The 13,595-nt window shown below is 36.0% G+C and overlaps 2 protein-coding genes across 7 annotated transcripts in view; one reads left to right on the plus strand and one right to left on the minus strand.

Annotated features, from left to right (window-relative positions):
- Window positions 1-2,111, minus strand: pnx (posterior neuron-specific homeobox). Its single transcript, XM_079599171.1, has 2 exons — window positions 1,742-2,111; window positions 1-840 (listed from the first exon to the last, which is right to left on the minus strand). The coding sequence occupies exons 1-2, from the start codon at window positions 1,872-1,874 to the stop codon at window positions 422-424; spliced, it is 552 nt and encodes a 183-aa protein (XP_079455297.1). The 5' UTR covers window positions 1,875-2,111; the 3' UTR covers window positions 1-421.
- The window catches only part of ash2l (ash2 like, histone lysine methyltransferase complex subunit), a 25,251-nt gene continuing 13,226 nt past the window's right edge, over window positions 1,571-13,595 (plus strand). Inside the window, exons 1-10 of one of the 6 annotated variants that reach the window (XM_079599139.1) lie at window positions 1,571-1,909; window positions 5,705-5,853; window positions 6,501-6,567; window positions 7,424-7,569; window positions 7,652-7,740; window positions 9,250-9,344; window positions 9,430-9,525; window positions 9,633-9,728; window positions 13,233-13,308; window positions 13,388-13,423. In XM_079599139.1, the coding sequence (XP_079455265.1) occupies window positions 5,807-5,853; window positions 6,501-6,567; window positions 7,424-7,569; window positions 7,652-7,740; window positions 9,250-9,344; window positions 9,430-9,525; window positions 9,633-9,728; window positions 13,233-13,308; window positions 13,388-13,423 (748 nt within the window). In that variant the 5' untranslated portion in view covers window positions 1,571-1,909; window positions 5,705-5,806. Of the gene's footprint in view, window positions 2,252-5,682; window positions 5,854-6,500; window positions 6,568-7,423; window positions 7,570-7,651; window positions 7,741-9,249; window positions 9,345-9,429; window positions 9,526-9,632; window positions 9,729-13,232; window positions 13,309-13,387; window positions 13,424-13,595 lie in introns of all 6 variants that reach the window. The other 5 variants (XM_079599136.1, XM_079599137.1, XM_079599138.1 and 2 more) reach the window with 5 other exon arrangements.

A 13,595-nucleotide genomic window follows, 5' to 3' on the forward strand; every position in this document is an offset into this window, starting at 1 on the left:
CGCAATTAAGACCATGCATGTTTTAATAAGCATTTAATTTATAACAAAATATATTGTGTTTCCATTGACCTTACATATAACTTTCTGAAATGGCAAGATAGTCGAAAGTGCAAAAATATAGACTTTATTGTAGTACTTGCATTTAAAATGAGGTATAAATATAATTGTCAAAGGCATTATAAATATTATGACAAGGTTTAAAAAAAATTAAATATCACATTAAATATATAGCTTGTTCATTCACTTTTAAAAACACTTTCTTCAGTGGTTCTTTTGAGCACCTTTGAACAAAGAACTTTCTTGAGATTCAATATGGACAGATTAAAAAAAAAGTTACTGGTTCTTTAGATCAGCATACTGGTTTCTGTTCTTTAACACACACTAAAAATGTTCTCTGATGGCATCATGCTATAAAGGTAGATCAGAACATCATGAGGGTCTGGTGATGGTAAGATGGGTTCAGGTAAGGAGTTTGTGGTGCTGGGTAATAATGCACATGATTAGCGTGATGTCCAGGTTGTGTGTACAGATAAGAGTTCTGCACAAAGGCAGGAGGTGAACAATGGTTCTGCTCCTCTCCGTCTTGACCTTCTTGTTCCTTCTTCCATTTGGTGCGCCGGTTCTGAAACCAGATCTTGACCTGTGTTTCAGACAGACGGAGGGCTGTGGCGATGCAGTGGCGCTCGAACACGGACAGATAGTGGCTGTTCTGGAAGCTTCGCTCCAGGATGCGCAGCTGATCCAGTGTGAACGCGGTGCGGATCCGCTTGGACTTTCCCTTTGTGCCAGAAATGCCCGGGATGTCCTGAGATGAAGTTGTCTTGAAAGGGTCTTTATTTACTGAAATGTGAGAAATTTCCATTACAACATTATAATCGGTGTGTGAATTATTTAATTTAAATTGTATTGTGGCACCCCAGCTAACAAATATGCTCTATGAACTTTTTTGCTAATATTCCCATTAAGTAATGAAAATCGGTAAAAAGACCAAATTGTGGCTAATTCAGGAACAATATTGCTCTGATATTTAGTTTTTACATTGTGCTGTGTGTGTGTGTGTGTGTGTGTGTGTGTGTCTGTGTCTGTGTCTGTGTGTGTGTGTGTGTGTGTGTGTGTGTGTGTGTGTGTAAAATTGTGCTCTTTTCATTGCATTTAATTTAATTTGATCTCTATCTCATTTTTTAATAATGTTAGTCTGTATTTTTATTTTAACTAAAAGCCTAACTAGGCACAAGTGTTGTGTAGCTGTAGCTAAAAACACTATGATGCATACATCAGATGACTGTTTAAGTTTATCTATGTTTTTTTAATCTGTCCCTATGTAAATAAACTTAAATAAATAAAATGAGTTCAAAACGTCCAGTTCTTAAAAAAAAGAATTCGAACTATTCGAATTCGAATGTTAATGGAAAATTAAATTTTGTCATTTTGCAAACATTACGGGAATGTTACTTTTGAATGTTCTCTGAACGTTCTAAAATAATAATAATAATTTTTAAAAAACACCTTGGATGAGGTCCAACTAAAATGTTTCAGAAAAAACAAACACTATACACTGCCCTCTCCTGGAGAATAACCTGAAGGATTTTTCATTTGGAAAGTCTCTTGCTCGCTTAGTTTTTTTGTGTTGAAATTGTCGTTACGTAATCACTATTTTCTACAACTACATAATACATTTTTAAACATACTACTTAACTTTTTTAAACGTATTTATTTTCTCATATGAAGGGCCGAAACTCACTTGAGCTCCCCTGCGTCCTGACGTCTTTCTGCGTGTCCTGATGCTTCCCGTTGAATTTGGAGGAATCCAGAATGTCTGCGATGGAAAAGGAGGTTTTTCCCTGCAGTGCAGAATTGCCAGTTCCTTCATGCATCCTGACAGTCAGTTCCAAGAGCAGCAAGTAAACGTGTCCGTATAACTACAGTACTGTACCATCCGACTGTCTCTCCGCTTATATACACCTCAGACAGACACGTGTAAAATTAACATGCTAAAGGACCTCAGTGTGTTTAAACCAAACCTTTAAACTCCTCTTAACATGTGAATGTGTCTCAGTGGGTGACACGTTTCCTTTGCAATTTATTGCCCTGCATCTGGTTAAAATGTGCCCTTTTCTGAAGGGCCGTGTAGTTTTTTGTGTCAGTGCTTGTCGTTATTTGCAATTGTGTGATTTTACGGTGGTCGAGCGCGTGAGAAGCTGTTGTGATGCTAATTAATCGACTAAAGTCTTCCAGGAGAAAAAGTTCTGAGGTGAGCATGTTTAAATTAAACTAAAGTAATGAAATGAGAATAAATTAGATAAGGAAAAAAGTACAATTAAAATTGGTGCTGTCGATTAATCGCATGCATCTAACATGAGTGTGTGTGTGTGTACACATATATATTTACAAACTTTTATGTTAGATGTGATAAATGGCGATTAATCGATTTGACAGCACTATTATATATATATATATATATATATATATATATATATATATATATATATATAATATATATATATATATATATATATATATACATACATATATATATACATATTATATTTACATATATACAATTAGTGCTGTCAAATGTATTAGATATTTTTTATGAAAATTTCACAACTTTAATTTTAAGACATGGCTATATATTTCATTGAATATTTAACATTTATTTAAAAATAGAAAGTAAAAATATATATTTTTCTCTAAATGAAAAAAATAAAAGGTAATTTTTATATTTTCTACAGAAAAACAACAATTACTGTAACTGCTCTGTACAAAACTAAGCAACAATTAAGCATCTCATTACATTGCATAATTGAATGCAAAATGCACGTAGGGACTTTCTCATTAAAAAACAAACACTTTAGAAACGCTTTACACTTTGTGTTTGTTGTAATGGGCATATTAAGATCTAAAAAGCTCTTATGCATGCAGGCAACAAAGATTGCAGAAGCTATTTTATGTTGCAACATCTAATGCAGCACAAAGTGTGCTCCTCTCCACCTTGATGAGTTGTGTGCACAGTGGGAGCATCCAGACAATGGCTTTATGATGTTGTAAATAATCCCCAAAGCCTCCAGAGGTGGCCCTCCACGGCAGCTGCCAGGCGCCAACGCCGACTATGCTTCTGGTATTCACTGAGCGAGGCTTAGCCGGCCCACCAGGACAATTAGCAGATGTCACCAGTGTCTCTGACCCTGCCTGACCTGCAGCTTTGTCCGGGCCGCGGAGGATGAGGAGGTGCACCAGCAAGGGTCCTGCAGAAGGAGTGTGCCTGCAGCTCTCCTGCTTTACAGCTCAATTACACACGAGGAGTTCTCTAGTGGTGCTGTTGAAAACAGATTAACCTTATTAACCTACACTTCTTTCTTACAGTCTTTTGAAGTTGAACACGTATCAATTATTGACCACTGTGTGGGTCAGCTGATATCGACTTTAATTGCCAATGTGATGCGATAACTAGAATTTTATATATATAAATGCCAAATATGTGCCATAACGATTTTGTTTAATTGGATACATGAAAATAATCTTTTTTATTTTTATAATTTTGTCCATGATATTATATATTTACAATTGTGTGATTTTTACGGTGGTCGAGCGCGTAAAAAGCTGTCGTGATACTTATTAAATCGACTAATGTCTTCCAGAATAAAAGTTCTGAGGTCTCTGGAATAGCATGTTTAAGTTAAACTAAAATATTTCAATAAATTAATATAAAAAAGTATTCAGAATTAAACTGAATATTTAAAGTAAAACACACACACACACACATATAGTGTACACACACACACACACACACACACATATAGTGTACACACACATAGTGTACACACACACACACACACACACACACAGTACACACACACACACACATACATATATATAGTGTACACACACACACATATATATACACAGTGTACATACACACACATATATATATAGTGTACACACATACACACACACATATATATAGTGTACACACACACATACATATATATAGTGTACACGCACAGATATATATATATATATAGTGTACACACACTCTCACACACACACACACACACATATATATATATATATCAGTGTACATATACACACACACACATATATATATATATATATCTATACAGTGTACATATATACACACACACACACATATATATATACAGTGTACATACACACACACACACATATATATATATATATGTATATATACAGTATACATATGTATTTATGTTAGTTTCTAATTAATTAAATAAAACATTACAAAACATTTAAATAATTTTAGACGCATGCTTATTTGTTTCATAAAATATTTATATTTTACATTCATTTAACAATTAAAAACTAATATATATGTTTGAAAATAAAAATAATTCTCCAGGTTGTTCTGCAATTAAATGAACCTGTTTAGGATTTCTGTGTTACAGACTTGCCACAATGTCATGTGTATGTTAGGAATCATTCATTCCATCTAAAAAATGTGCTAATCTATTAGAAAAAAAAAAAAAATAGTCCATGATAGAATGCGATATGATTGAATTTTTGAGTTCGGGTTTTACAAAGTGTTGATTCAGAATAAACCCATAAGGGGTCATTCTGTCTGTACGTCACAGATGGCCCACAATACATCAGCGAGATGGACAGAGAAAACAGCATGTAGGAACAATCCTCTTTTACATGCCGTCAACAAGGCAATTCTCTCTCCGCGGGCGTCTGGCCTCTCTGCGTAACAACAGTCCATCACATAACTGGCCTGCAGTTTCAGAGGAACAAAGGGATGTTTTAGTAGTAATGGATGTTTAAACCGTGTTTTACAGGTTTACGACGGATCTGATGTCCTCTGTGTATTGAGGGAAAGAGACACTTTGATTTGTGGAAATAGTTTGTTTGCGTCACGTTCAAGCATCTGTCCATACAGGAAGAAACTAATGACATTTGTGCTGTTAAACACTTGTTTTAAAATAAATAGGGTTGTTAATCTAAACTACAAAACTAATCTTGATACAAAAAAATCTTTACAATAAAATAAATAATTAAATAAACTGAGTAAAGTTTGATGATGTTGGCTTGACAAAGTCAGGTCTGAAAGTTTAAAATAACTTTGAACAGCTTCAAGTTTGAAGGTTTTACTCAGAGAGAACATTTTTTTATTAGAATGTTTTTTACATGGTGCTAGCATGGTTTAACACACTGCTAACATGTTTTAGCATGTTGCTACCATGATTAGCATGTTGTTAACATGAGTTAATTGCTACATTGCTAGCATGTTTTAGCATTTTGTTAGTATGTTGCTAACATGTTTTAATACATTGTTATGTAATTTTAACATGTTGCTAGCATGATTTAACACTGTTAGCATGTTTTAGCATTTCTCCTACATAATTTAACACATCGCTTGCATGTTTTTATAATTTTTCTTACATGATTTAACACATCGCTTGCATGTAGGATGTTGCTTACATGATTTAACACTTTGCTAAGATGACTTAGCATTTTGCTAGCATGAATTAGCAGGTTTTAACTATGTTTAAAATCGTGTGTTTAAAATAATTACAAATCATTACAATACAAAACACAAATAAATAAATAACCTCGAAGGACAAACAACAAAAGGTTAAAAACATAAACAATATTTTTAAAAGATATAATATAGCTACTATACTGTAATAATACTAATGCTTTCCACAGAAATTCAACAGTTGTCCGACAGGTGTCAGTGTGCGGGTGTGCAGGGTGGATCACGGACATACAGTATGGCAGCGATGAAGCCGCTGTGTTCTCGCGAGATTTGGTTCTGGTCGTCATTTGAAAGATGGCTGCTGAGGCGCGTTCTGTGACCGAGAGAGACACAGCAGACGGGTGAGAACCAATTAAAACACACTTTATTCAATGAAAACACTAAGTAATTGAGTAATTAAACACATGAACCGTTCTATAGTGCATCTCTGTGATATTAATATCTCTTTTTAATGCATAAACACCACAGCAGCACTCGAGTCAAGTGTTGCAATGAATTGATGGTCTTTTCACGATGTTTCGTCTTATTTCTTTGAGATTTGTCCCCTGTGATCTTTAATTTGACGTTTATATACTGAACATACTGACAGTTGTTACTGTAAATAAACATGATGTTACCTTATTTACCCTAAAGGTCCTTGCCAAAACAAAAGATTCGTTACTCTGACTGAGTTTCATTTAATGAATACACCCAACCTCTGTTGTGATTAGCATGCTGTCACTCATCAGAGCTTTATAGATGATCAACTGTATAATAAATGATATACAGATGTCAGTGGTGTTGATATGTAAATGTGATATGTGAATGAGCTCGTGGTTATGATATGACCCACTTAAAGAATAAGTCACTGATCAGTTCTGGCAGTTTTTATATCTCATATTCTCGTGTGTGTGTGTGTGTGTGTGTGTGTGTGTGTGTGTGTGTGTGTGTGTGTGTGTGTGTGTGTGTGTGTGTGTGTGTGTGTGTGTTTGTTTGTTTGTTTTTGCAGCGATTCTTCATTTGGAGATCTGACCACAAACATGGAGACTGAGTCTTCCAGTGGAAAAGATACAATGGTATTGTGTTTGACACATGAGGAATTGTACTTTATGCATTTAACACGCATTACTTCTCTTATTGTGTATGATTTATGCTATTTCACAATATTGTTTATCTTCTTAACTGCTATTTTTGTATTTATATACTATTATAGTATTTATTCATATTTTGAATTAGCCTTTTTTAGTTTCATTTAAATTTTAGTTTTAGCTTTAGTCTTTTCTTTTTATATATATGTTTATATATATTTATGTAGCTTTAAATTAATTTCAGTTTTAGTAATTTTAGTACTTTAACATAAACTTATTTATTTTCTAGTTAGGCTAGTTAAACATGTTGTTTTTTTAAGTTATAGTTTTTCATCTACCGGTAATAATATATTTTTATTTCAATTACTGATTTCTTTCTAATAGTTTTCGTTTTATTTAACAATAACACCACTGATTCTTAATTATTTTATTGAAATCAATTCCCCGTGGATTAAGTATAACATTTTGTATATAAAAGTCCTAATACCTCATTTGAATATTCTGTGTCACTTGGAAATGTCAAGTCACCTTTATTTTTATCACGCTTTATACAATACAGATTGTTTCAAAGTAGATTTACAGTAATAAAAAGGAAAATGATGATTCATTGATGCAAACAGAATTCAATACTGCTGTAAATCAGCTCTAAAAAGACAATAGTGTCATTATTCAGCTGAAATCAGTTCAGTGTTGGTTCAATAACTCTGTAAACTACATCAATTTTGAAATGAGTTCAATGCAGCTATAACCATTACAAAGTCAAATGGCTAAAAAATGCTGTTTCATGGTGACTTTCAATCAGGTTTTCAGTACAACATAGCATTGTGTGTGTTTGGGTCCTCAGGACACGGCCGGGGACAGTTCTGAGGCGGCGGACACACAGACGGGCTCTGGAGACGACGAGAGTGGCCGTCAGCTGGGGGATGTGGAGCTGCAGTGTGCGCTTTGCATGAAGTGGTTCACAGCAGACACGTTCAGCATTGACACGGCGTGCGTTGCTCTCTTATTATCATGAGATGGCCGGGCGTCCCACATGCATGTACTTACGATCTCTGTTTTCTCATTCCTGCAGAACTTGCCTGCCGTTCATGACCAATTATGTGTTTCACTGCAACGTGTGTCATCACAGTGGGAACACATACTTTTTGAGGAAACAAGCAAGTGAGTGGATCTGTTTGATTTGTTGAATTTGTGATTACTGTTGCATACTGCTGTTTGAGTTGTTACTAGGGATGCACTGATCAGGATCTTTCATGGCCGAATCCAATTTTTTTACAGGAAAATGTGCCAATTCTGATACCGGTGGCTGATTATTATTATTTTTTTTTTTCTTCTCTTCTTCAAGCAGATTTATTTGCTCTATCACAAGCCAAACTTAAACAGAAGTAGCCATTTGAAATGAGAGGCAGCTACTGCATTTTAATCACAATCCAAACAAAGATTCTACAAACATGTTGTATGAGCAGTTGTTTTTGATTTAAATTAAATTGTATAATTTCAAGATTTTGGATTTGGATGAATGGCGACTGTAGAACCCAAAAGCCGAATCCCAGACATTTTGGGCGGTCTCGAAATCGACTCACTAGTAGCCTAGCCGTGTTGTTTAACTGCGCTCTGTTACCGGTAGGCGTGGCCTCGTAGGGCAGTGAAGCAAGTGCATTCTGGGAGTTGTTGTCTTTCGTCCACATGAGCCACAAATACATTTTCTGGCTTTTCTCAGTCTAGAAGGCTCCAAATTAAAAAATAATTTCACATTTCTACTACATAAATTACCCATTATAAATAATGGGTCATTTATGACGGTAAAAGCCGAATCCCGGACATTTTGGACGATCTCGACGGGATATGTCCGGGAAAAAGAGGATGGTAACCCCTACTACTCAGCTTTCTCCACAGAACTAGAGCCTGTTAGCTTAGCTTCCAATTAAAGATGGCTGACACTATTTGTACATTCTGTGAGTGAGATCCCACCCTCTATGGGCGGGCTGAAAAACATGGTGATCAAGCGCCTCCTACTGGCTGAAGTTTTTATCCTCTGGCCAAAAAAGCCTCCGATGATGCAAAATGACGATTTTTGCATCATCAGAGGATTTTTTACTGACAAAAAATACATAAATCTCTCATCTCAGGGGGACATGAGGGAGGAAAGCATGTTCATTTAAAATACTACAGGTTTTCTACTGATACAAAGCTTATTGCTAAATCCTGAAGGATCCCTTTAAACATATGGAGGTAAGAGGAAATAGAAAATGCCATCGAAACCATTCTGAAGACAGTCAGTTCCCTTGAGAGACACATTCATGTAAACCCCCATCCCAATTCAATATTTATATTTTTCTTCCTCTATTTCGAGCATCACGAACAGTCTTCTGGTGCGCCTGTGCTCTCCTTTCCTCTTTGTGCCCTTGTGTCCCATAAACAATACTGTAAACAGGACATTAACACAGGCCAGTTTAAAATATATCTTTGTAATATTTCCACAAAAATTACATTTTGGGAAATAATTGCAATGCAGTTTTTGTCCAAGTCCAGAACGGAGATCGGACACACAAAAAAAGATGGCCGCATCTCTAATTGTTACATGGGTAGTGTGCAGTCAAGCACATCAGTATTACATTCTGAACATGTTTTTCCCATCTTTTTAATTGTGGAATGGTTTTATATCCACAGATCTGAAGGAGATGTGTCTCACCGCTTTGGCAAATCTGACATGGAGGTCCAGAACTCAAGAGGAGCATCCCAAAACTATGTTCTCTAAAGATAAGGTACACTTTCAGCTGAAGTGGACTGATTGTAGTGCCATGTTTTTCATATTGTGGTTTCAGTGGTGTTGTTTGGTTTCTTGTAAAGGACATCATTCCTTTCATTGACAAATACTGGGAGTGTATGACGACCCGTCAGAGGCCTGGCAAACTGACATGGCCAAATAATATTGTCAAGACTATGGTGAGTAATTGAGATGTTTGAGAGATTCTCTTGATTCTTCTTTTTTTTTTATGTCTGTAATGTGGATTATAGTTTTATAAAGGTTGACTTGTGTTGTTTGGACTCAGATTAAAGAGCGTGATGTTTTCCTGGTTAAAGAACATCCCGACCCCGGCAGCAAAGACCCTGAAGAGGACTATCCCAAATTTGGTTTGCTTGATCAGGTGCGACCCATAACTCTTTTAAAAGTGTTTTCTTACTTTATAGACAGAGTGGTTATTATCAGTTTTGCTACGCAGTTCAGAAAAGTATGGAATTTGATTTGAGTAATTTCCAGGTCTGAATAACTATGTGGAAAAAATCAAACAGAATATGGAAAAATATTTGTTTCACAACTTTTTGCCCCATTCAGTTTTCTAAAACATCGGGGGTGTCACAAGGTGGCCTCAGCGAGCTCTGTGGGGGGTCGCGTCATATTTTGAAAAGTTTTGAGCAATGAGCATTAAATAAAAATCCTTAACTTTTTTTCTGTTAAAATTTTACTAAATGTAGCTATATAATGAGCGAGTTCATCATGAATCCATTTTCCAATCCGTGTTTTTGTCTTCTCCTGAACCACTGGTACGCCTATAATAAATGTTTACATTGGGACTATTTTACACTGGTTCGGATCGCTGCCGCTGCGGAGTAGCCCAGGACCTGCGTGACTCGTCATAGACGTACACAGAGAGAAGTAGTTCCGGCTACAATGTTCTTCCGAAAGACGCATTATTCTGTTAATAAACGCAAGTTTATTATCGCTCGCTATAGTGCCAAAAATAAAGCCTCACAAATAACATGCAAGTATTGAGGTCCCAGACAGCAGGCATTTAGTAATATCCCATATTCTTTCTTTCTTTACCTACACACCAGTGTGAATATTTTTGTTGTTGCATTTCAAATAGGGCCAATTTATAGGCTACTCCTAGGCTTACGTTTTTAAATTAAAAAGGGCCTACTGATGTTTTTGTTATTGTATTTTCAATATTATAGGCTATTATTTGTGCATAAACATATCTGGTTATAGTAACATACCGTTTGTTTGAAAACAACATATTTTGTCATCCTTGCTGCAAGCTTATAAGAGCGATAATATCATTAAATGTGAAGGGGGGCCCTAAAATATTTTCTTGGGAAAAAGGGGGTAACAGACAAAAAAAGGTTGGGAACCACTGTTCTAAAATATAAAATGAAGAATTAAAAAAAATCTAAATGTATCATTTAATGGCAAAAGTTTAGCAATCGTTGAAAACAACTGAATGCATTCAAAGCAAAGGTTTTCATTACGCAGATCTGTTTGTCTTTAACATAAGCAAGTCTTTTTTGAACTTCACTAAATGAAGTGCCACTCAAACCAGGCAAACGATCATCTAAATCAGACTGTACTTTGCTGTCTGGTGATCTTGCAACATCAAACCAGATTTACAGGATCAAACTGATGTGTCAGAGGTAGGGCTGTGCAATTAATTGAATTTTGATTTCGATTTTGGCTCCCAACGATCACCAAAATAGTACAATCGAGTACAAACGATTATTTTGCCATGTTCTGTTGTGCAAGAACACTCTTTTGTCTTGTGTTCTGAATGACACGCGCACATCCGCCCCTCCCGAAGCCATAACCTCTCTCAGCTTGAATGTTTAAACTGATAAGACTTAAAAAGAAGTGAAAATCATCAACTTTATTTACGATGCAATGCTGGCCCGATTGTGCAAGTGACAATTCCGTCATGTCCCGACTCCTAAACGCGAGAGTGTAGTTTCGACGCTTGCCTTGTCCAGACCATTTTGAGAGGCCGAGAGAGAGAAGATGCGGCACCGCTGAACACTCACGCGGTTTGTGAAATTGCTTCTTGGAGAAAGTTTTAAAATGATTGATTTGATTTTATAATCTCTGTGTATTAATTTAGGCAACTCATACAATCTACTTGCTAAAGTGAATCAATGTTTGCGGGGGAATTTCGCGCATTATAAGTGGTAGACCTGCCGGAATTATTAAAATACTTATTGAAGTATTATCTGTTATATTATTTATTTGAATCGTTCAAAAAGTACAATAAATGTTCAAATTTAGATTTTTTTTTTTTTAAAGAATTGTTGAAAGGTGTCTTTTTAATAAATGGAACACATTCCCAAAGTCATGTCAAATAATCGTTTTACATAATCGGGATTTCAATACTGACCAAAATAATCGTGATTATGAGTTTTTCCATAATCGAGCAGCCCTAGTCAGAGGTAAATTTAAGCAATTAATAAAGCGTTTTAGGTTCTTCATCACTTAAGTGCATGTTATCACTTTGAGAAAACCAATGAAAAAAAGAGAAAATGATATTGAATGATAATGCAATAAAAATATGCTGTATGAACCATTTATGTTAAAGGGACACTAAGTATCTTTTTAGGTATTTTATTATCTAAAATCAATATTTTTATTCATAAATATGTCCTCAATGGTGTACAAATACCTCGGCCAATTATCTGACTTATCCTTATAAATGAAGAATTAATATGCATGGGACGGGTAGGTCCATGGAGGCTTCCATGTAGTTCCGCCATCTTGCAAAACTATAATAGCAGAGAGGGACAAAAAGTAGTAAGCCAACGCGTAAAATGCGTGGGATTTCCCCCTTTCTGGTCAATGTATCTGCTTAATTGTTTTTATCCCTCCCCTCAAAGTGATCATAGTGCTAACAGACGGATCACAAAACGTATCACGGATCCGTGGTTTGATTAAAGTCAATTTTATTTTTAAAATGATTACTCACTCACTCTTGAGCGTCTGGCGCGAGTGATTTCAATGTAAAGACGCGTTTATGCGCGTCTAGAGGTCCTGCGGCGCGGTGTTTAGCGCGGCGCGGTAGACGCGAGCCTCATTCTACTCCAGTTTGCGCGAATGAGGCGAATTGCTATCACAGATAATGTCTTTTCTATCATTTCACTGTAGCTCAGCATCGCGATGTAAAGTTAACGTTATTGCATGATCACAGTTCATATGTGTGGGGAAAGATAAGCTATTAGAGTAAAAATATTGCGTTAGGCTACTTCAGTTAATAAGAAAAAAGATTTCACAATTCCTGCACATGCAGTGATGAAGTTCATGTTCTCATGATTTATTTGTATTAATAACAATGTTTCAAAACACCCCCCCTCGACGAATTGCTATTAGAAGACATCCTGTCAAAGCTTTTTGGTACATATCGCCTACCGTAGATGCAATGCGCATTTGAAAAAGCGAGGCGCTGGAGAGCAAAATTAGTTTGGATGCAAAATGCGAATTCACCACTAGATGGGAGTAATTCCTACTTCGTGTCCCTTTAAATATGGTCTGAAAATTGTACAGATAGGTTTGAAAATTAGAATTTTACATCTATTTTACACAGACGTAAAAACGTTATCTTGGAAACAGGAGCCAATTATTTATTTTTATTTGTCAAATTTGAATTCAACACATCAATATACAAAAAAAAAAGCCAATTTTATTTTTGAAACCGATGACTACTAAGAAATTGTAGACCAGTGTTATGAATGAAGGGGATGCATTGCATTGTGGGATACAGTATTTGGGGGGCCAAAAAAAACGGATTTCATACAGAATACATACTGTACTAACACACCCAGTTTTCCGTTTTACTAATCTTAAAACTACTTTAATAATTTGAGTTTGTTATATGTTCTGTATTGGTTTTATTCAGGATCTGGGCAATATCGGGCCGTCGTATGACAACCAGAAGCAGGTGACCACCATCACAGGTGCTGGAGGGTTGAACGGTAAGACAGAATGCTCTGAGCTCTAGAAATCGTTAAAGTTGCATATTTAATGATGAATGCTGAGGGAGTTCCTTTAAAGCTGTGCGTTGTATTCCAGGTGGATCAAGTTTTTCAGGTGAATATGGATCGTTTTTGGTGTGGCTTTTGAAATCGGAGGCTGGTGTTTGGTTTGGTGCTCCTGTAACTTCCCCTCGCTTTGCATTGATCTTTTCCCTCTTGATTGACTTGCTTGCTCCTTTTGGCCACGTCTCCTCAATCTGCAGCCTGATGTCGGCACTATTCATGTT

Source organism: Phoxinus phoxinus (genome assembly GCF_949152265.1).
Source record: "Phoxinus phoxinus genome assembly, chromosome: 23".
NCBI lineage: Eukaryota > Metazoa > Chordata > Actinopteri > Cypriniformes > Leuciscidae > Phoxinus > Phoxinus phoxinus.

Bases quoted from the DNA above. Each gene is read 5' to 3' on its own strand.
- pnx (XM_079599171.1), bottom strand. From the start codon at position 1,874: ATGCATGAAGGAACTGGCAATTCTGCACTGCAGGGAAAAACCTCCTTT. The intron at 841-1,741 runs GTGAGTTTCGGC...CTCACATTTCAG, and splicing joins CAGGACGCAGGGGAGCTCAA to TAAATAAAGACCCTTTCAAG.